The sequence below is a fragment of the Wolffia australiana genome, chromosome 20, assembly GCF_029677425.1.
Source record: "Wolffia australiana isolate 7733 chromosome 20, ASM2967742v1".
In the NCBI taxonomy this organism is placed as follows: domain Eukaryota; kingdom Viridiplantae; phylum Streptophyta; class Magnoliopsida; order Alismatales; family Araceae; genus Wolffia; species Wolffia australiana.
In genome coordinates this window covers 1,251,554-1,276,767 of record NC_135854.1, presented here as the reverse complement: position 1 = coordinate 1,276,767, position 25,214 = coordinate 1,251,554, and the positions used below count along the sequence as shown (strand labels likewise).

The 25,214-nt window shown below is 34.5% G+C and overlaps 1 protein-coding gene across 1 annotated transcript; it reads left to right on the top strand.

Annotated features, from left to right (window-relative positions):
• Window positions 1–17,162: 17,162 nt before the first annotated feature.
• On the top strand, window positions 17,163–17,516 carry LOC144716324 (very-long-chain 3-oxoacyl-CoA reductase 1-like). The gene has a single exon (XM_078591451.1). The coding sequence runs from the start codon at window positions 17,163–17,165 to the stop codon at window positions 17,514–17,516; it is 354 nt and encodes a 117-aa protein (XP_078447577.1).
• The last annotated feature ends 7,698 nt before the right edge of the window (window positions 17,517–25,214 follow it).

Sequence of the window (25,214 nt, the reverse complement as noted above, 5' to 3'; positions counted from 1 at the left end):
GACTCTCTCTCAATATCCTCAAGTCTGCACTGCTCCACTTCCCTTCTTGGCTTATCTCCAACCCTGCATCCCAGCTCCTAAGCCGCATCAGCCGCAATCGAGTGGTGATGTGCCATCCCCAGGATGACTCCACCACAACAACTCGACCTGCCCCGTGTATCGACGAAAACCCCAATGACGAATACTGCCACTGACGAGATTCGTTGTTCCTTGCTCGTCCGTTACTTATCTCTTTCAGTATATCTTCGACTGCACTCCACCGTGCTCAGGGTTAGTTTTAGGTGAGAGGTTATTGAGAAAACTAGGAGTTGAGGTCTCCTAAGTACGGACCGAGCTCATCCGTTACGTGCAAGCCCCTACGGAATTATTCCATTCGGCGCCGTAGTCGCCACCGTCGCTCCGACGAGGGTCAAAAGGTCGTCGTCATTGTCATTGGTCGCCCGTTCCGGAGCTCGGGACTTGGTAAATGCCCCCCTCGTCGGCCCTGCACGTATGTTTCACCTAGGACAATCACATCACATAGTTACATTCACTGAGTGAATTTACCCATTGGACGAAGTCGTTGATGACCTCCAACATCATAAGGTCTCAATGGATAACCATGATAGTTTATAACCACTAAAAGTATGAATATACTCTTTGAAATATGCATAGGGTTCCTCATTAAACTTCCCAATAGTTTTAATCAAATTATGGTACAAATGAGGTTTAAGTCTAAATTTCACATTTTTGGCATAAGTTCTGCGACCTTTGCATTTATGTGGATTTCAGATGGGTCTGGATATTGCCCCAACCCCGTTTTAAAGGCAAGGATTTGAGGTTGTTTTTGGAGTGGATCCATCTGATCCTCTAAGACCTTTTCTCCCTTTAAATTCTTTGTGATTTGTTATAACTTCAGGCTTTCCTTAACTGAGTCTCTGTCAAGTAGAAAGTACTAAAAGGACCTTTGTTTCTGAATTTACAGAAAAGTCAAGACCATACTTTGTAAAGGTGAACTTAGCTAAACAAATAGATATAAATGAAACAAATGTAGTTAGAATCAGATTTTTTACTGGGTTCGATGAGTATTAATGGATACTGCCTCCCTGATTGTGATGCATTGATTCATCCATTTTAAGGGTGAAAACGTTATCGTTTTGCTAATTTTACTTTTGTATGATTTTAATATTTTTACCTCGAGGACTTGACATATAAGCATGTAATGACTGTAGAGTAAATTATCATAAATAAAGGGTATAAAATATTACATTTTATTTTATTAATAAAATAAAGAGATTTTTGGAGCAAGAAAAATTAATGAAAAATGGAGATAGATGCTTGCATACACTTGTTGTGCTGATAAACATGGAGATCACACACTTGCACATGTGTAGGCGTAAATGGAGAGGTCATGGGCGAGCCAAATCATAAAGACAAGTAGTGACATAGATGGTTGCATAGGCAAAGGTGTGGCTGTTCCCTCTAACATCAACCCATTCGTGGGCTCAGGTATAAGTGCATGCATGGGGAGTATTAAAATATGTTTGTATACTTCAATTTTACCATTTACTGTAAGGTTTCTACCTGTATTCCTCACCTTTAGAGATAAAGTGAGAGATTTCTAATTTATTTTCCTACACATTTTTTGTTATTGAATTGCTTTCTTTAGGCTAACCCCACTTGAGGCTATAGAGCTTTGGATTTCTCACATCTTCTTGGGGTTTTATTTGAAGTGTATGACTTAGAGGAATAAAATGGTGAATGTTGGATGCAAATAAAAGAAAATAGAAGCCCAATATAATTTTGAACCACAATAAGAAATCTAATACATGTCGTATATCATTAAAGAGGCTCAAAGCACATGAAGTCAAAATTTCAAGCCAATTGAAGCCTTTTTGAAGAACTGAGTCAAGTCAAGGCAAGAATAGTGAAACAAACCCTTTATTTGAATTTGAAAAGTTCATTTTCAAGTATGGGAAGGAAGGCACATGAATCAAGGCTGGAAATCGTGTAATCATAGGCCTCCAAACCTTTTGAATTAAAGCAAAAGAGACAATCCTGTTTCAACTCTTTTCTCCACACTTTCTATCCAATCTTGGATTTCTCTTCCCAACTTGTTTTGGGGGCCTAGTGCATTAGATTTATTTGGTTCAATCTTGTTCTACAAGAGTACCAAAGAGAGAGTTCAAGGTTGATCAAGATTCTTGGAGAAAAAGCAATACTTGGCCCTTAGGTACAGTGACACCAAGGTTTGTGTTAAATCCAGTACATTTGATTTGATTTTTCTCACCCATTTCTCTATGTAAAAATTAAAGTGAACAACCTAGAAAATTAGATTTTAAATGCATCATGCCATAGTAAAATGTCCTTTCTAGCAAATATAAGAGCAGTTTTTGTCCATTACCCATGGGTGCCATTTCTCTATGAAAATCAGTTTGCACGCCAGTGGGCAGCTGGCCAAAAATTATAGTAGCTCGACTTCTGGTTTATCAGATACACATGCATTGTGCACTGGTGCATTATAATATGTAGCTTGCGGTAGACTATATTTAGGTTCGTGCAGAAGTACTAACTCACTTCTTATAGTATAACAATTTATCTTACCCACCGATAATGATATTATCATGAATATTAGGATGAAAAATAATATCTCAGCTATAGGGGAAAGTAATAATAATAAGAGTATATTTTGTGTAACAACATTGGGAAGTTGTAAATAGGTTAGATTCGATGTTTAAATATATATTTTTTTGCAAAACAAAAACCATTAAATTAACCCTCTTAATCAAATGATACAACCAAAAAGTAGTTTTCTCCCTACCGGGAAACTTTCCATCAAACATGAAAGAATCAAATAAACGTAGAAGAAACTCACCTGAAGGTATCTTGAATACTTTTTGAGCATATAAAGCATTCTGTATTCAGGAAGTTCTCTATTGTGGCAAGCTCCAAAATTAAGGAGTCATAGCATGCGACATTATAAATCTAGGGATGTGTATAAATAATATTTTCTTGTTTCCTAAAGATATTAAAGGGAAAAGCCTCAAGTCGGTGTTCCCATTTTTCCCAGCTTGGGAGCCCAAGCATATGCACTCTCCAGCTTCTCTTCACACCAACTTCTACATGATCTCTACCTTTTTTAATTTCTGTTAGTTTCCTGACCAACATGCTTTTTAGAGCCTTGGGTCAATTTCTTCATATGAGATGAAAGTCATGAACGAATCCCATTTAAGGGTCTCCATGTGGTATAGGTCATCACTAATTTTAAGGCCCATAAATATTAACTACTAGCTGTAAGGTAGCCCCCCAAGAGGAGCATGCACATTGTAATGGGTTGATGTGTGTGGTGGTGTGATGCATTGAGCACCCACTAGCATGTAATGCATAGAAGTGGGTGTACAAGTTTACAGGGGCAGGTCCCTTCTTGAGGATTTGATTAAATGGGGGGCACAGTATTTAATTCTAATTTGATACAAATTTATAGTTGGAACTTGTAATGTTTATTTCTTTATTAGATAATTTATGTTTGGTGATTTCACTGGATCTTAATATGTTGAGTTCATGAGTAAGCTTGTACCCAAGGGTGCAATCATCTCAAATGAGATAGATCTTTTGATAAGAGGTTAAAGGATTGCGACCTTGTCACCAATGGACCTCTGTGCCCTTTACTATTAGGATTATAATGAATGAACATAAATTCTCTTTAATAACACAATCAAGGATTGGAGAAAAATTTTAAATATATTTGAGACAACTATTCTTATGCATGACCAAGGACATTCAGAGTTATTCCTGATTTATGGTCATTATATAAAAATCACAAAATATTAACTGATTCATAAATTTCTGGATTAATGCACTGAACACTGGACTCCTTTAAGTCAAGTGTATTAGGTCTTACATTTTCTAGGATTTCTTTATTTTTTAGGACTTAGAAAATTTACATTTTTAGATATCGACACAAATGGGGAGTAGAAAAGTAGTCCTAGACTCGCCAATATGATAGGAGAATGCCGAGATGAAGTCAAAAGATCCTACTACTTAAGGGATCCTCAAGTTCGTCATTGAAACATTATGACTAAGTTGATATCATGGGAGATTGTGGATACGGGCTCCAGATGAAGAAATCTTGGACTTCCCAAGCAGATTGAGGAAATTCGGAGCAGAGTAACCCTTACTTAAGTGTCTAATTCCCCACTTGAATTCCCTCCTTAGAAGTTTTCCAAACTAGGACCCTTTTGATCCATTCTTGCACAATAAGAGTAAACAACAAAGATATTTAGAAGTTGGACAAGGACAAATAAAGAAAGTACCAAAAGTTCTTTAGGGGGATAAACCAAAAGTTTTCCGTGATCTTTCCCATTTTTATCTTTATTTTATTACACTAATGTCTATTCTATGGTTTTTGGTGGATAGCCTACATCTTAAACCTTCCAACTCAATCAACCCTGACACATAATGCTTCACCTATCTTTGTCAATGTCCTTTCAAATCTACCATAAACTTCCTTGCTGAGATCCCCCCATTGCACCAGATGTGATATAGTGGTCTGTTCTCAACTAAGGTAGTTTTTCTTGTACTCCCTGATAAGCCAAAAATAGGGGTAGAAATTATGAGTTTTTAGCCCTTGTCGTTGTGAATTTTGGCTTATGCAATAAAATTTATAAAAAAACTCTACTTAAGATGTATAGTGATAAATGCAGTGTCGTCAAGGAAGCTAGTAAGTTAATTCAATTGATGATCAACTTGAATAATTTGACACTAATTAAAGTTAATTTGATCTTGAATGAATATCAAATCACCCTAATTAAATGAGAAGTTTAGAAAAAGGGGGGGTCGAAGAGATGAGATGAATAGAAGAAATGGGGAGCTCAAAATTGGCTTCTTTGATCCAAATAAAATGGTCAAAGAGTTCAACTAGAGAGGTTGGAAGTAATTTTTTATTTGAGTTTGGTTGGTTTTTGCAAGTTTGATAATTCAGAAATGAAGTGTGGGTAATTTAATCTCCTAAGAAATAAATCTAATTTTTAGAGTTTTTCTTTGGGAATGCAGTTGAATGCCTAGTTAAATCCCTCAAATTCTCCTCTCAATCCTAATCAGGGCTTGTACATGCCGCTCAAGCCAAGCGATTTAGAAGTTCAGATCAGAATCAAGAAGAAGAAACAAGAAATTGAACTAATTTCATTCAAAATGCACAAAAATCCAAATACAATGAAAGGGAAAAGTACCAAACAAGTTGATCCAGGCTGGTGCTCCTCTCTGTCTTGCAGCTGTGATAGAGAACCATCAAGAATGATCCCCTCCTCTCGAAATTCGGCTTTTAAACTTAGGTAAAATGGAATAAATTACCATTTTACCCCTAATTAGTAATTAATTAATATCTATAAATACTGGCTTGATCTCAATCATCCAACCATACAGATAGAAAGAGGGGATCACTACGAGCAAATCCATAAAAAAAATCATCGCAATCGGACTTCTAGATCAAAAGTTATGAATAAATGAATTTAAACCAATGTGAGCCATTGGATTAATTCATTTATTAATTTATTTATTTTTCCTAACCGCACGCTGAGGTGTCACCATTTCATTGGCGGCGCCGTTTCAATTTCTTCAGGTGGGTGCTTCCTCGCTGCGCCACGTACCCCCTAGCGAAAAAAGAAAAAATAGAAATAGAAAGGTAAGAAAACTATTTGTATACATTAAGCTTGCACGTGGCGCATGGTTTTTAAACCGCACGGATGAATCCGCATGCGCCACGTCACCGCCCGTCCGTGCGCGTCGCATGCACCGCACGGGTGGTGAACTTACCTACCGGAGCTTCTCCCTCTTCACGCCCCATCGGATTCTCATCCGACCGCCATGAAAGTGCCACGTCGACACGCGAGAGATTCCTTGCTCTTTATAAAATGAAAAATTGCAAGTGAACGCCGCCCTACAGTATTTGTGTATCTGTCCTTCCCACATTCTATATCCTCCGCTTTTCTTCTAAAACATTAAAACAATAAATAAATTATTTGCAATAGAACCCTGGAAGATTTTAAATTAGATCTTTACGCCTGTAGTGGCGACCGAGAGCTGTTTTCAGGGTCTTTTTGCAACGAAACGTTGCAAAAAGGCCCTACAAAGTTCGAAAATTATATAAATACTTTTTTTTTCTTATAAATATACTTTTTTCCTTAGAATAAATACATTTCCTCATCAAATAAATCTCAGAAAAATCCTAAAAATTCGTAAAAAATTCTAGAAAATTCTAGAAAATTCACTCATTCATCCCCATGCTGATAAATGTCAAAATTAAATATTAAATTTGCCGTTTTCATTCAAAAATAGTTATTTCGAGTTTAATAAATCCTTTAAAATTCATAAAATTAACAGAAAATTAGGGAAAAATCAGAAATCACCTGAAAACACTATTTTCATGTAAATATATGATAACAACCCCATTTTAAGCTCTTTAAATGCATAAAATCGTGCTAATAACATGAAATAAAGACAGAAATTAGGGTCTTATCAGTCCCTAAACTTTTTGTCCATACAGACCCTCCAGCTCACAAGGAGTTGACGACCCATATAGAACTGGTATCTTGCTTTGAGATTTAATATGCACAATGCAGTTAACTACCTAAAACTTGTCTTACCTCAAGGATGTCCTTTGACTTATGGGTGACCTTTGACCTATAGTTGACCCTTGATGAGATTAATCTTTACTTGGTTGACCATGGATCAGGTTGACCTTTGACTTGTTTACCTTTAACCTTCCTAAACTTTCCTCCGTAGACTGTGGATTTTGTTGACCTTGACTGATTCTTTATGAAATTTGTTCAAATTTCAGAAAGAGTTATCACGCATTAAAAAACTAGATTATTTTTAATTAATATATCATGAGATAAATGATTGATGAATCAATACCAATTAGGTCGTAAAATATTCTCAAAGTCTGCATAGATAGTAGGAATTGAGTAATAATATAATATGCATACTTATTACTTAGGTGAGTTATATATAAACAACCAATCTTGTTCAATACAGATTATAATAAATGTTTATGAAAAAATTGACAAATAAACACACCTCATTTGATATCAACAAAGCGGAATTATCCGGATGTTAAAATGATGGGGAAAAAATGAACATGAATGAAAAGTTGAACGGGAAGGTCAATTGATTTGGATGTCATAATTATATCGCAAAGGAAAATGAATCACTGAAAAGAATGAAATGGATTGGGAAGAAAGACTGAGATGGAAAAAAATTGAATGGAACGAAAAGACTGAATGGTAATCAAAGGTGAAGAGATGGAAATGATTGCATGGGGGAGAAATATTGAATGGGAAGAAGAAATGGTTTGGGAAGAAAGACAATACGATGAGAAGGTAGAGGAGATAAGATCTGGTTATCCGCATGATAGAAATAGGAAGAAACTGTTTTATACTCAGATTGATCAATGCGGGTAGGAAGATGAATAAGCTAAAAGAAAGGAAATCAACAAGAGCTCTTTTATCAATTAGATGAGATGGCTCTGTTTAAAACTTGAGCTGAAAAAAGGTAATAGTTTTCAATCGTTCAAACTTGAGCTAGAAATAGATACTAGAAAATGAAAATAAAATAATTCTTTCTATTTCTTCAAAGTAGATAAATATTTTAAAATCAAAAAGCATAACAGCAATGAATGTCAAGATCAATAGGTAGCCTTTTGGAGATCTCAATTTGTTATATGGCCATCAGTGATATCTTGACCGAAGGAGCTTTTGCAAAACTTTTGAGAGCTCAAAAATATGTGATGGAGAGAGTGATGTAGTGTTCGCACGTCCCATACCCGGTATCCGATGACGGTATGGGGATGGATGCTGAATCGGGTATCAGATAGTGTTGTTTTGATATGCGTTTTTACCGATATCCGGATATCGGATGAGGATATTGGATATCAGTGGCTACAATAACGATATCCAATATCATTATTCGTTTCAATGTCATCATCTGTCTCTGTCTCTCGGAATGGATGACGATAACGGATCTCGGAGTTGGATAAATGATTTCGATATCCAACAAATTAATCCTTTTAAAAGTAGGCTTATTTGTTGTACCTTTAAGTTAGAATGGGTTGGAGAGGACATCCTTTGGCCAATAGGTAACAAGATAATTTTTTAAATATATCAATACCTCATTTTATATATACGCTTAAAATTTTTTGTTTTCTTCCATATGGGACAATAGGATTCGGAGTTTAATATGAGGTATTATTCGCCCCGAATCCTATTATCCCATATGGAAGAAAAAAATATTTTAAACAATTTGGGCATTGTCTACATTTAACATCTAAAATCATGTTCCATGTTGGCTTTTATTCTTGATACCGGATATAGATATCTGGATATCGGATTCCAGTATCTGGTATCCGATATTTGCCTCGTCCCTGGCCTAGTCAATTACGTCCCGGCATCCGTTATGGATAGGAATGTGAATCTCCATTCGATATCCGATATCCAGTATCAGAAACTGCATTGTCATTTACCAGATATCGGATATCGAAGGCCAATCACTAGATTGATGGCTGCCAAGAAGTAGATTTTCTTGTAGGAATAATGAGTTATGAATTTTCTAATTTTAACCTCACTTATAAGATCAGGATTTTTTTTCAAATATTAACTTATACACAGACAAATCTATGTAAAACATTTATCAAATACTTTTGGATAAACTTTTGAAAGTCATATTTCTTAGCACCACCTGATACCGGCTGAGCACTTGCAGATTTTAATTTAATATTATTATTTAGAAAATCTTTAAAATACAAAAAAAGTAAACAGACTATATAAATAATAAAAATTATTTCTAGATTTATAAAAAGTACTTTACATGAATTGTCACTATTTTGGTGGTGTTCGATTAGATTTAATTTTTATGTCATTATATACATCTTAAGATAAAGTTTTAACTGGAAAAAAAACTCTTCTTATACCAGTTATTTAAATTTATTGGATTCTAAAACTTTGTTTAAAATAATGACCTTATTTCTGAGTAGGAAATGAACATATACATATATGCATAAATGACAAACAGAGAACACTATAGGAACACTTTTATGCCTCGTGGGAGATTATCATGCCAAGATTCATATCTCTTTCCTTCCTTTGCCATAGTAAAATAAATATTTTTAAGTAGAGTTCTTCACAAGTTAGCTTCCATGTATTCCCATTCTCATTTACTATACATGCCTATACTGTAATCAGGATCAGATTTAAAGATGCGTTTGAAAAAACTAGCTTTTTTTCTAACGATTAAGAGTAAATATAAAGAATAAATTTCTGATTTCATTGGTCCATATTTATAGTTTCAATATATCCTTGCACTGCCATGCACAAGTAAGAACAGCTAATTGTTTTTTGAATTCAGTTTGATCATAAATTAATATTCAGGGTTTATGTGTATGATAAGATCAAATTTAGCAGATTTGAGTCTGCTATAATTTCAAAGACAAACTTTTGATTGTTAAAGATGAATAAAAATTTCTTGATTTATTTATTCAGAGTTAATTTATTTATACATAACAAGATGACTAGATATTTGATGTCACCATACATAACTATTTTATTTAATTATACGCTACTAAGTTCAAACTTAAATATGATAAAACTTAATTTTAGACCAAGATTTGAGGCAACTCTGAAAAAAATTAGCTTCGGCTGACTTCATTTTACTAATGAAATATATTTTTGGTCTAGAGTGAGTAAACAAGCTTTTGTTGATTTGAAATGTGGATTTCATTTTAATTTCAGGTATCATTTTATTGGTAGATTATAAAAACAGTGCCATGATTTTATCATATTGAAGTTTCAATTTAGTAGCTATAAACACCAATACCAAAAGATATGTAGCATCATAAACATAAATATGATACTTATTTTACCAGTTTACTTTTCTTTGACTTATATTGTCACCAGATGATGTCAAAATGCATTATAAATATATTACCTGGGGTTCTGGTGCTGAGATATTGTTTCCATCTAAAGATTTTCCCATTTACAGAAGGCATCTAATAAACACACAGATCATTATTGATAAAGATCATTTTTTTAATTTAATATATTAATTAAACAAAAGCAATACCATCATTTCTAGGTTAAAAATTTTGTGCTAGGAATAGATAATTTAACATAATACTCTGAAGGTGGCCATTACTTTGAATTCTTTCCATAACAAGTTCCTTACAATATCCTCTTATTTTTATAGCTTCAATAGTTTTCTCATATTCGTAGTTAAATATGAGTGTATAAAATATTATGGAAGCTTTAATTGTATTTTAGATCAGAGTCTCAACTAGAGATAAAGACTTAAAACTAAAAAAACAATTATTCCTAATACATTATTCGCACAACTTCTTATTGCTCCTTTTTAAAAAATCTTCCTTGCTAATATATTTTTTAATATACATCCAACCTATGTATATGATGGAGGAGAATTATGTATTTAATTTTAGTGTCATTTCAATTTAATTGCCTAAATCAAATAAACCTTGAAAAAAATAGAAAACTTACTCAAATGTATAGTAGGAGTGAGGTCGTTTCCACAGGGACTGGCCTTTCGATGTGAAGTTAATAATCGAGTTATAGTTAAGAAAAAGTAATAATAGTAATACAGATAGTGAGTAAGTCATAAGTAAAGTAGGTACGAGGTAATATTTAATTGATTAGAGAATTAAAACAATATTCAATAGTAATGAATAGTAATTGATGTGAGAGAGAACTAGAGAAAGAGCGGATGTATGATATTATTTATATCCTCTTATAGATACTAGAGATAACAAAGAAGTAAGATATTTCAAATGGATTAATTGTATTATAGTGCCATTCTGAAAATTAAAAGGCAGTCATCAATCCCATACCGGAGTATTCTAAAATATGTAATGATATATAAATTATACCTGATGTTATGGTATGAAATAAATAAATGTTCCCTCACATACGCGTGCACGGGCCTCTGTGTGGGCCTTATATTGGCGCCCATGTGGGCCTCCATGTGAGCCATGTTGCAGCTCTTACGCACAACGGCACTCGCTGTCTGTATTGATGTATTTTTATAGGAACTGAGGCCCTGTTATAGAAATCTCTTATCGACCCTAGCTTTAATCTTCAAGGATTACTGATATTGACTAAAACACAAAATGTTTAAGCACTGGTTCTATTTATACGGAAAAAGTATTTTGCTTCATACTATGGTCTATTTTCATATCGTGAGTAGACTAAGGAAGGATTTTGGGAAAATTATGATATATAAATTTTTGCACTATATTTATACCTCTGTTTGTTGTTGCATTTTGGGGATAGAATTCAAGAAATGAAATTTTATTCCAAGTATAAGTCACCATTGTTATATAATCATTTGCATAGGTTATGCCCAAGTGAGTAATGCTCTTTCCATAATAGCCCTAGGCTTCTCCAATAGTCCATCTGTATTGGAAAATCTATTTGATAAATATTTCCAAAGATACCTCTTAAATAATGTACATCATTTATGGCATTGTCCATACATCCCTTGCATTATCAGGGCCTCCCACTGCAATGGTTTATTTAGCATCTGGTTTTATTTATGAACATGTACTCTAATGCCAATGTCACTTTTTACCCTCAAGAGATATATTGATTGAAAATTAATAATCTACAATTTAAGTAGCGTTTAAAGTATTGAGATCCGCAATACATAAATATTAAAAAAAATATTGATAGAATTTTATCACACAATTCAATAATGATTCGAGAAAAAGTTGAATTAAAATGATTGAGTGTACATAAATTCCTGAATGCACAGAAAATTTTGAGTTTTATTTAATTATTTCTATTGATAAATAATCTTGATATGATTTTAAATCTTTATAAGTTACAATGAATAATTTATCACTCGCACCTTCCTATATTTAAAAAATCAAAACACTTGAAATTTATAATAATTTTATGTACTTTAAATATTATAATTTTATAGTACATTCTTATGGCTTATATTTTCCTTAAATGTATATCATTAATGTTTAGGATCAGTTTGAAAAAGGTTTCAGAATTCCATATTTAATATTGAATACTAATCAGTTTTGGAGTTTATCATACAGATAAGATAAAACATGTGTTAGAAAAGGTTGATACACTTCCTTTGCAAGTAAATCACAATGAAAAGTTCATTTTTCTGTATATTATTCTACTGAACATCATTTTTAGGTTTTTGGTAAATATATTTTCAATAAATTAATTCATTTTTTACCATTATAATTTATCTTGTCATAAATAAAAACCATGTAGGTATATTATCAAGTGAACCAAATAGGGGTATGTAGCAAATTTTTCTATCTCAAAAAAGCCTTGAATTGGATAATGCAGTTTTATTGGTGGAGGAATTGCTGGGTATCAAGATGAATTTACATTTTATTTAGGTTAGTTAAATGATTAATAATATACCATTCATGACACTTTTATATCACTTGTAAAGTTGATACCATATCAGCATAAATATAGACATTTATCCATGGTATAATTTAAGTTAACCAGCATTAGTCATGTAAACATTTTAGAAGGGTTATTGTACAATATCATATATGGATTGATAGTTAGAAAAGTGGAAGTAAATGTATGCATAATATATTTATGATTAGTAGATTAGGTATATTGATTTGATGCCTACTATATTTCAGAATATACAGGTCTTCTTGGAGATTATCTAATCCGTATTGAACAATCTTTAAGATAAGTGAAATAATTGGGTATTGGAAATTACGTCACCTTCTTTTTACTGGAAAAAAATATTTTTATTAATGTGAAAGAGTTTTTAGTTTTACTCGTGTAGTCTTGTATATTAGTCGTTAAGACTTAAGAAGTGGTTTTTGAGTGTCGGGAAGTTAATTACGAAGACTTGAAGGTTGGTTTCATATGGGTGGAGGATTTGACGTGGGTAAAGTATATTATGGAATTATATTGTACTCATTTTCACTCGAGGGGGGACTAAGGTTGACAAGGTTTAATCTGAGACAGCACGGAAGGTATGATAGTGGATGAATATTTGAGAAAAAGGTTTACCTTAAGGAGTTTGAAGAAGCGGGTTAATCTCATGAAGTCTATCTGATAGACTTGGTTTCATAAAGATTTATATTAGTTTAATGGCCTCAACATTTTCCCCTATTTCAGCAAAAGATTATTTCTGTTTTCTTGTATTTTATATGTTTGTTTGATGATACTAATGGATACCATTTTGTTTAAAAGCCAATCACATCTTCATTTCTGGTAAATATCATATTAATTAATTTATTTTCATTTTTATCCATGTGTGATATTTATAATGAACTCCTTAAAATTAATGTAATGGCTAGTGATCACTGGAGATCTATGCCTCCCAGGAGGTCTATTAAAAGAGATACATGCCTCTTTATGTGGTGGAATTCTGGAGATCATCCTGAAGAGCATCCTAGTGAGCCTATTTATGAACATCCTTGTGAGAAACCTCAGAAAGTTTAAAGAAGCTAAATGGAGAGTTGGAGAAAATTTGGGTAGAACATAACATCTTGCAAAGATGCATTTTTTAGGACGTGACACCAAGTGTGTATCTTCTTATTGGGTGGTCCCTTTGGTGAATGTGTTCTCTTTTTTCTATCTTTTCTTGTTAATTTAGACCTCTACTGTGAACATTAATCATCGCATGAAAGAAGGTTGTTTTCCACCAATTAGTGTGTGGGTTTTGTTTCATCCCATCCCTGTAATATTGGTACACTTGAGCTTTGTCTGATACATAGTTCACATTCCTCTAAGTCAATATCCTCATTTCGATGTTGCTTGTTCATAACACAAGTTAGTTGTATCATTTTCAATTTACCATATAAAATGTTTATTCAGCATTTTGATACTACAATGATTGAATAGAAAAGACATTCCTAAAAATGAACTATCAACTATTATTGCAAGTAAATATGTACAATTAGATATCTCTATCCTGGTCATAAAATAAATGATTATATGAAAAATAACAGCTGTATTATTTCATTTATATCTATAAATCTAATGTGTTCCCTTTTATCCATTTCAAACCAATAACAAAAATGTTATGTGATCCCAGAATTATAGTTAAAAGTTATCAAGATTCAGTTCATAAGATTGTGATCACACCCAGTAAGTAAGTCACTAGAGATTAGAGTGAGTGGTAGTTGGAAATAAATGTTTACTGATGGCTACAGTTCAAAAGAGCCACGATTTGTGCTACATTAGTTCATAATGTAGCACAGATTGGTGCTACATTAATGATGATATTTATATCTTTTTAATAGTATTATCTGGGACTTAAAGCTTTATATAAATTATTTATTTAATTAAAGGTTTCTGATCAGAATATCTCAAAGGAAATGAGCAAGTACATTTTCAAAAAATCAGACTTAATGTTTGACATGCTTAGGAATACAACTGAAATAAAAGGTAGGACTTAGATTCATTCTAATGAACATGAATTACAATGGTCAAGCCTGCTGAATAAAATCATGGGTTTAACCTGGACCCTTAGGTGTTATGACGAAGTTAGATTTATAAAAGTAAAGGTGAACAGACATTCTAGTAATTCCCAAAGTTTCCAATTGCTTGTCTTGAGAATTTACGCAAAAAAGTTCATTTTCTAAGCTGTTTTGAAATAGTGTATCTATGTATTATAAATGACCATCTTCTTTTAAATACAGTTCTAAAATATACCTTTTCAAAGCACGTTTACAAATAAACTTTTCGAAAATACAGTTCTTCTCTACATAGATATCCACATTTAAAATGTCATTCGTCCTGCATGGCTTAAAGTGAGCGGGAGATGAAATAAATTGTAGTTCTTCCCTTTTTCAGTATCTTTCTCTCTTGTCTCTTCTATTCTCTTTGGGAATCAACAAGGAGAGAGCATTGTTTTTTCACACCCATGTCACCGAAAGAAGTAAATGCAGTTGAAGCTAACAATATTCATCAAACTCTACAGTACACCTTGTGATGGAAATATATGTGGCCGGCAAGCCAGTCACACATTCCACATCTCGTTCCATGTTCATTAATACAACATATTCATTATAGTGCATGTGTGATGCTTATAATGAAGTCCGTGAATATATGATCAGACGTAGTGAATTATGATGGATCGTAATACGGAGATCATTAGTCTTTAAGCATGTGTTCTAAACATTCCTATTCACAAGATACACGATAAGGACATCAAAGTATCCGGATAGAATAGCACTATCTAGCCTTACACATGTGATGATTATGGCCAGTCCCATAGCCATTAGTGTGGAGACACTAAGGATAGATAGTGGGTGATCTTTAGTGGAAAGAGTTCACTGAATTGATAATATTATACTGAACTGTCAATCAGGTTGATCCACGTCATGGTTGTGTAAGTGGTCCTTAGACCTGAGACACCAAAGACGTCTTGTGGACGGACGGTTGTACTTTGACTATGGCCGACAAATCTCTAATAATGGGATTCTAAACGGTCTTAGTTCGGGTACTCTAATGATGGGATTCTAGGCGATGCGATAAAGTCCTTGGATGCAAAAAAGAATTCTCCGATGATTTTCGAATGCATCAGTACTAACTTAGATGGCCGATTAGGGTTTGACAGTTGACAGTACCCTAAGTCTTCCAAGGAATGTCAAGTGGATGCGGGATTATAAATACACAGTAACTGATAATGAACAGGTTACATGAGTGAGTCGATATACACTCCTTTATATCTTCTAGAACACGAGGTGTAGCTTGGCACCCCACGTGTTGGAGACTCGACCTATCGATTGGGTTAAATCGATACTAACATTAATTAATCTACATGATGATATAGTTAATTAATTTGGAAGTCCAATAAAGGTTATTAGGCTGCTGGAGTTGTTAACTAGATTGATACATGGGCCTAGAGGGTCACACGCAAATGGTCTTTTGGACATCAGAAGATATACTTACGTTTTGGGGGTTTTATGAAAAATACCCTCTTAATATAAATAGGGGAAGGCCCTGAAAAAATTCACCCAGGCCAGAATTTTTCAAGGGCCTTTCTACTTCTTCTCCCTTCTCCCCACAACCCCTATCCATGCCCGATGCGATCGGGACGGCGTAACGACGACGGTGGAGGTAGAACGGGGCTCGTTAATGATAAGGAGGAGATTCGACGTGCCAAGGATCATGTGGATACGTCTTGACGCAGCATGAGCAGCTCGACTAGTCTCACTCTGGGATCCGAGAAATCACGAATGCGATCTATGGAAAGGTATTGAGTTTCATAGTTTTAATGATGCCATTTTGATTCCGTTCGATTTGTTCAAGTCTTCCGCTGCGAATCATTTCGATTTGTTCATCCATATCTAGGCTTCTAGAACCCAACACCTAGGGGGTCCCCTGGACTAGTACTTCACCATCAATTGTGGCATTGTGATTGTAGAAATTCAAAATGCATTTGTTTATCCACAACGACGATCATTAAAGTGCGGCAACTAGGGAAAACGTCCACTTACAGCTTTCTAAGTGGCCATGAAATCTAAAGAATATATCATCTTATCTCCAGCTTCAATTTTCAAAGATTTAATTTTCAACGACTTTTGTTTCCTTTGGCTCTCCACTTCCATGTGAATGCACAACATTGCCACCATGTATGCTTTACCTTTATTTGAGTAACCGGGGAGTCAATGCTCTCATTTATATGGTATTATATCTTTTGTTGTATTTTAAAGTTATTCAAAGGGCAACTAACTAAGCTCTTTGTTATTATTTTTTATCAATACACTACTGTTGTATCTTTTCATATCTATCACCATTAGCGTGCTTACTATTTACCTTGGAGTTGGTAAGTACAAGTAACTCAAGCATTAATTATGATAAATTAGTGGTTCAACATTGACAATGCTTATCGATTGAAATCGTCTATGTACCTGAGACTTAATTTCTCACATATGAATGAAAGTTATACAAGTATGATGATACAACAATCCATATCCAAGTGAGAATGGAGCTATCAGCATTTGAAAGCTTGCACTACCAGTCCCCTTTTATTCTCCTCCACATATCTCTCGGTGCAACCTCTGCTTTGAGATTCTTCCTCCTCATCTTGAAATTTCTGTACATTCTCTTCTTTCGGCCCTCCAAAACCAGGCCAAGTATAGAAGCTGGACTGGTCCCACAAATGGCATCGACAAGGAGATGGCCATGGAGTTTACCGAGAAAAACCTTGGCCTTGTTCTCATTGGCCAAAACCCTGAGAAGATAAGCCAAGTGTCAACTGAGCTGAGGGAGGTAAACTCAGGAGAAAAACTTAAGAATGTTGTAATGGATCTCAGCAACGACATTGAACTAAGGGTTTTGTTAGATACCGTTAAGGATGTCAACTTTGGTATCCTTGTGAACGTCACTGGACTTACCAATGAAGACCCGACACACTTCCACCGGTTGGGAGAAGATATTACGATGGATATAGTAAATGTCAATCTTTTAGCATCGACAAAAATCACTGATGTGCTACTTTTGGGATGCTTGGGAAGAGACATAGTGCCATAATCAATGTTGGATCGGGGTAAAAAAACCTCCCATCATGAGAAACAATTTTATGGAAGTAAGGTATGGAATGCTCTGTAATATCAATGACAATATGATTGGTTATAGGTCTTATTGCAGAGGTTTATTTTAGTAGTAGAAAAAATTATCATTTGTGGGGATGCATAATGTGGACAAGGTATCTTATACTATCTTAATTTATATTACCCCAAACCAAATCTGAAGGCCCTTCACGCGTCTTAAATTAAAGTGCCCCTTAAAACTTAGTAGACCGAAAAGGAATTTATAGGTAATTTGATTAGAACCTAAATTTTGTATTAGAGATGCTCAACCAAATGGGTATTAAATATCCTAAATGAATTTCAAATAAAAACTTCAATTAAGTATTTTTCTTTTGTCATTAATTTCTTGATTTTTAATTAAAAATCCTAGTGATTAGTTTTCTCTAATTGATTCAGAAAAAGAATTTACATTTCGAGTTTAAGCTGTGAGGTACCCATGTTCAGTGTCAGGTTCGTTTTCTCATTGATTTTGAACACTTTTGTGATCACTAATAATCATCTTTCTACATTTATATTTTTAATTTTCATTTTTACCCAAATGTTTCTTTTCGAAATTAAGATACCAAAAATAAAAATTATCATGACAGTGAAATTCTCTCCTATTTACTGGATGACTTAAATTTCACTTTGTCATCCTCTTGGAATATTTATTTCAAACTCTAAACTTAGTAGCAATGAAGAGGGCACGCATGTTTTTATCTTCATTGTTTGTTGCAATTCCGTCTCAGTACACTTCTTCAGCACTATGGTGGATAGGTCATGGTTAGTAATGTACCCCTTATTAGACTCACCAGCTCTAGACTTATCTAATGCATACCATTCTGACTGATAGTATGACGTATTGGCTTACATGCCAGATTATTAACAGCATGACAGAAAAAAATTAGTCAGAAAGGCCATCAATGTGATAATTGAGGCGTATGTTAGGGGCCGGCTAGCACCATGGCATCTCATACATTAGCCCTATATTGTCCATTTGGTTCACAGGTTGAATTTCAATATCTACCAATATCTGTGGGTCTTTTCTCGAATTCTAAATCAGTAGTAAATGACGAAACATAAAATTACATGTCCATGAAAAGGTTTATAGTTTCCGTCTCATGTGTACGTCAATTAGAAGAATATTCCTTTTTATACATAATGAGTTGACATAAATCAAAAGGACCATATGCCAAAAGTAAAATTTCTTTTTATCAAAATTACAAATCCAGGTCAATCCTGAAGAAGACAAGGAATGATTATTTCATTATTGTGGATTTGAAATTCATTGGGAAGCTTGGGAGAGATGCCAAAAGGGTCTTCAATTGATAGAGTTTCACGAAGTGTTTGTACTACAAGAATGTACCAGGTGTTACGGATGGTGCACCTGAAGGCTGATGGATCATGCGAAAGAGAGACATGGGCTGGCTGGAACAAAACCTTGTGATGCATAGTGATGCATGTACAAGTTGGATTGGGATCGTGCGATGGGGTGGGCTTGCAACAAGATGGCATGTAGTGGCATTCATGACAGCAAGTGTCTGAAAGGATTGGGGGAAAGTATGTGGGATATAAAAATGGGCTAGGTGGTGATCAGTATGGTTAAAGGTGACGATGAGGTGTCTAGGTAAGATGTTGGAACTTAATATGAGATGACAAATATGAACATAAAATTAGAAAATGAGGAAATATGGGGTAATCTGACAAAGATCTGATGAAGGACCATGGAGAAGACACATGTCAGATTCATCAACAGCCGTGCCGTGGAACCCGAGCCGACGCAACAGCCCGACAAAGATTCATCAACTACATGGCTTGACATCCGGCCCCCGCTATTCTTTTATTTCTGTTTTTTGTCATTATGAACAATTATGGACCCATGTGTTTTGGGCTCTGTTATCTTCCTGTTTTATGTTTATGTATGTTTGTTTTATTAGGGCCCTTAGGGGAATGGCCACCTTTGGACCATTCCCCTAATTGGCCCATTAGGGCAACCACCCCTACTTAAAAGGGGTGGCCTACCCTAATGGAAGGGGACTTCCTTTGATTTTCAATTAAGTTGGTTTCTTCTTCCACGTTGGAATTCCCCTCTCCATCCATGGAGGTTACTCTTCCATGCTCTTAGATTCGTGTAAGAAGAGGATTGAAGATTGAAGTCGATGCTACATCCATGGAGGTTACTCCTCCACGCTCTTAGATTCGTGTAAGAAGAGGATTGAAGATTGAAGTCGATGCTACATCCATGGAGGTTACTCCTCCACGCTCTTAGATTCGTGTAAGAAGAGGATTGAAGATTGATGTCGCCGCTACCATCTGATTCATCCCGCGAGAACGATACTATCATTGGAGAACCACCGTCGCTGTTGCAAATCTTTGTCGTGTCCTCTTGCCAACAGTTTGATTTTGCTGCCCATGAGACATTGCACCGTGCCGTCAACGTGTGTCTATCAGTCACACAAGGATCATTTCAACTCCTCCTATCGGACGAGCATCGTTCTCGGCTGTTGTGCTTCAGTATCTTTATGATCATCAACAACGTTGCAGAAGTAACCACAACTGCAACCGTCCACAATTGCCGGTCACTCCTGAAATATCATTCGGACTTGACGCTCGGTTGTAGCGAGCGACAAATTCCACCATCGTAGTCGTCAAAGTTTCCCCGCAACCCGGACTCCGAGGATACCTACCCTCGTTGAGATCGACAAGACACCATCTCTCGATTCTCCCTTGGCAGACTTCTGATTCAATCACACTCGATGGTTATCCCTCTAACCGAGGCTCCACTTAGATTTTGACCATGTGTGAATCTTCATTTTCCCGTCAACAAAACCCATGCGGTCAGAGTCATTGGGATCTACAATACATATTTGGACGTTGGAACATCATACCTCTTCGAAGAACTCCTCTACTGCGATCTGGTCAACCCAGCTTTGACCACATCACACTTATCACGCCAAATATCCCTACGTGGCGCAGTGCAATCCAGGTTGTTGCTCGCGCAGGTCACGCCCTCTCACTACTTCCCTTACCTTCAGCTTAATTATCTTTTCCAGTGCTGTCTCTTTCGCTACTGTGGGATCCAGTGTAGGCCTAGCCTCCTTCCATCTTTGAGATTAGGATCTCATTCTTGGTATTGGTCTACGTTCATTATCACGATTGTTGGGACACATATAGGCTGTGATTGCCTCCCCGCTACGTTGGTGTTCGCACGGATCAATCGAGTCATTGGGAGCCTACCAGCCCCTAGATCCCTCGTGTTATCTTCATGGTCCTATCATCTTATATGAAGGCACTCAAGTGTTCTTCATTATTTTAAAATTTGCATCACTCACTTAGCTTATTGTCCTCATCTGATTCCCTGTGATGTGTCCTGATCTGACGAAACCGTTGAATCATCTTACATTAAGATCGTGATGGACAGTAGAGCTAACAAATAAGAGTATTTGTGTTTCTTACACATATCAAGGATTTGAATATGAGCATTGTGAGATTAATACATTTTTCTTTGTGTCTCAATAGTACACACAAACATGGTTATTTCCTATGGAAATAAAGACTTAGTAGGCAAAGAAAGCTTTCTTCTGAAACAATGTAACTTTTTTTATGATCTTGGATATTGTTAAGATCCTTATATTGTGACTAGATTATGCTATAGAACTTTACAGATAATTAGGACAAAAATAAGAATACTTATATACACAAAATGAATTGAAAAATGTACCTCAATTTTCTTATTTCCCTATGGGGACTAATGATCCTTGGCCCCTAGCATTCCAATTTTTAATTTCATTTACACATAATACATATATAGCCATTAATAATAATAGTTTTCTGACTTCTGTGAAGTTAAGCAAGGTTATCACCAAATTATGTATAAATTGAACAAGTAGAAATAAACATATTACAAAAAGGTAAACTGGAACCTCGCAGTAATTTATTTGTTACAAAACACTTACATAACTACGTAAAATAATAGGCTAGTAGCATAATCAGATAGACAAATTAGCAAGATGCATGAAGAAAAATAAGTGGTGGATTTTTCCCTAAGAATAGGTCAAAATTGTGCTTATAGCTTTTTGTATAATCATTTTTTGATTCATTGATTTAAACTGAACTTTTTGGGTTGTTTCCATGAACAAGCATATGAATTTGATTCAAGTAGTGTAATAACATGAATCAATTTTGACCTTAAATGCAAAAAGTAAACATGTTCGTTATTCACGCTGTGCAGAATTGAATACACCATTGTTTGGTTCCTTGAACATGTTATCCCGAGCTGCATAGATGTCAATATTTTATATTCTTAAAAAATTCATAGCCACATTAGCTTTCATCATCTTATAATCACTAAGTACCATCATATATTAGAAATATATTCTTACTATTGTGGTCAATCGGAAAGGGAGGTTGACTAGGGTGAGAGGATGAGGGGCTTCCCATGTGTTTCCCAAATTGGAATATATTCTACTTTTTCCATAATGGTAATTTTCATGAGAAATATTTTACTTCAATTATATAATCTAACATCTAAGAAATTTTATGTGTGTTAACCTATTAGTTCATGTGCTAGTCTAGTTAATAACTGTAATATCCCAAAAATATTTGGTATAATAAAATCACCTTAGATCATTATATTCACAAATACCCCAGGAGATTCACTGGAAGTGGATGATTTTCTCCAGGATTCAAGGAATGAATTACACCACGAAACTGGATGTATCTCAATCATACTTCCCTCCAATTGGCCTAACAATCTAGCCAAAATTTAGCATGATCTTTATAGAATCTGGTGCATCCCTTTGTTGTGTATATTTTGATCATAGAAAGATGGAACTACCCTCCAAATGTCTTATTGATCTTACTTTCGGATCAAGAGATATCAGCCATCAATATGGGCTAAGTGGCCTTGTTAGTGCCACCAAAGCATCATTTTAGGTTTTTCATCCTCATTTTCTCAAAAAATAATTCTTATGAGTGGCATTGATTTGCGCATGTTCCTCAATACCACTCTTCTGTCTTTACACGCCCCTGACATAGAATTAACCTAATACACCCATTATTCCATAGTTTAATATAAGCTTTAGAAAGGTAACTTAAGGATACTATGTCAACATTATTCCATTAATTTTAGATTAATTCTAGAACCAAGTTCAATTTGCCTGCAGTTTTCATCCCGATATCATGTGTTTAGTTCCATGTATATTATAGTAAAATTATATAAGAATTTAAGTGTCAGAATTAGTAATAAAGTAAACCTTAATATGGTGTTCTCACCATTCAGCCATTTTTTGTATTTTTTATTTATTGCTGATGAAAAATTTAGTGTCATGATATAAATAGAAAATTATATGTTCCCTGTTTTCTGGTTGCAGGCAGTAAGTGGGATCCTAAACACAAAGTAGCCATGGCCTGTGACAACAGTGTGATCTTTGTTGGAGAGGTATGAGGGCCGCCATTTCAATGAGTGAAGTGAGTACATTTTAAACTTGTATTATCATACCCAACGAGAAGTAGGCTTCACTCCTCATGACCTCAAAATCTCTCCAGACCAAAAGGGATCATTCCACACATTCTTGAAAACCTGGCGTATGAATAGTAGTAAGGAGTATGGATGCTAAATAGGTTGTTGATTTTTTAACACTTCATATGCATGGCTTCTTTTGTTTAAAGTTGAGGGACAATATAAGAAGAACATGAAGGCCACCTCTAGCGGACTAGAGATGATTATGGTGCCCATTATTTGATAATCACAAATAACATGTTAATTTTCATAGTAACTTTATGAAATTTACTTGTTTGTTCTCATTGAAATAACAAAAAAATCCATTTTATTAATGCATCAATCATATGTTGCATTTTAGAATGAAGTTTCATTTTTATGTAATTTATGGTATTTTAACATACTTTTTGACCTAAACTTTTGAAAGAAAAATATTTCTATAAGTAAGAAAATATAAATTTATATTTATTGTAGTTTAGAATAATATTCTGTTTTTTTTTATTTTCTCTTATTTTTATGGAAATTATTTTAAAAATATAAATTTATATTTCTTTACAATTTTCCTACAGTTTGTGGAACTTTTAGAATGCTATTTTGGTTTTTTGTGGATTTTCTTGTATTCTAATGGAATTTTGAAGTTAATTTCATAAAGAAGATATACTTTTGAATTTATCTAAATATTTTTAATTTATTTATGACTCTGAATTCCTATAAGTTCATGCTACACTAGCGATCCATCAAACAAGTTTAAGGACAAGCAAAATTGAGATGTCTTAGATTGCTCCAAATATAAAGGATAATATCTAGCGATCTATAAAGAGTTTTCAACTGAAGGTTTGACTTTAGTTCCATATTTACCTACTCTATCTATTCACCATTTTTCTCAATATATAGACCCCCACCATTGTAAAAGAGGCACGCTTGGATTACATTTTTAATTAGTATCATTTGAGTGATTTTCTTGTTCAAAAACCCATTTTGTGTCCCCTTTTGCATTCCAAGGCAAAGGATTGAAGGAATGACACTCAGATCAAGATACAGAAAAAAAACACCACTCGGTTCATTAGGCACAATGATGATAAAGTTAGTGTAATCTTTGTCCTTGTCCAACTCACATCTTTGTCATTTTCTTAGGCTATCAATGCTGGTAGCCTAGGTTTTCACAATCATGAATTACACCTTCAACTCTATGACCCATCGACAAATATCTACTTCCACCTCCATGTCACCGGCAACAATAAAGTTTTCATCATGTCCCCCCACTATATAGCTCGTCAGCATGTATCTGTCATCATCTAAGGCGCAATAGCGAGGATATATGTTTAATCCTCCACTATCGTCCATCCCCATGAACCATCACTCAGAGTTCCCAAACTCATCGGTTAAGGTATTTTAGTTAGAAATGGTTAGGATTTCCAGTTATAAATTTCCATAAAGATCCCAAAATTATTTTATAAAATCTGAATAAATTAGTATAAATAGGACTAATATTTTCGGACATTCCTAAATTTACTTTGAATTATGTTTCCCTATTCTGATTTCTTTAAATTACACTCCTTAAATAAAGATAAAAATCCAAAAAATATAATAATATTTTTATATCACTAATTCAATACTTTCTCCTTGGGGATTCAACCCTTACTTATCGTTTCCCATTAGGAAATTTATATATTGTTGCATAAACTAGAAGCCTTAGATATCATATTGATCCCCGAATTCAGGTTGATCACATGTCAGTAAAGTGGGTGTACTACGTGTAAAATGTACAACAAAAATAAAGTCTTTAGATAGTCAGTCCAGTAAGTCGCACACTGCCCCCAATAACCTTAACACCAATACTGATGCACTCTAACCGTTACATGCTCATTCAGATAGAGTTTCTATATAAAATAGATAGAAAATATTGGTGTGATTTTCTTTGTGTCTAAGAGTTCAACTTAATAGGGAGAATAATGAAAGTTACAACATCATGTGGAAATAGGGAGACGATTCCGAGTGAGGCAAACATCTTTAAACTAGATAAGTGAACTAACCTTACATTAAATGTGGATATTCCTCCCTATGTATTTTATTTTCATTTTCATTTTCTTTGACATTTGGGTGATGTACATGAAACAGAAGTGTGCACATTATAAAAAAAGATTCAATTAAAATTGTATA

What these genes read in the sequence shown, in the direction of transcription:
- LOC144716324 (XM_078591451.1), top strand. Translation starts at nt 17,163, where the DNA reads ATGGCCATGGAGTTTACCGAGAAAAACCTTGGCCTTGTTCTCATTGGC.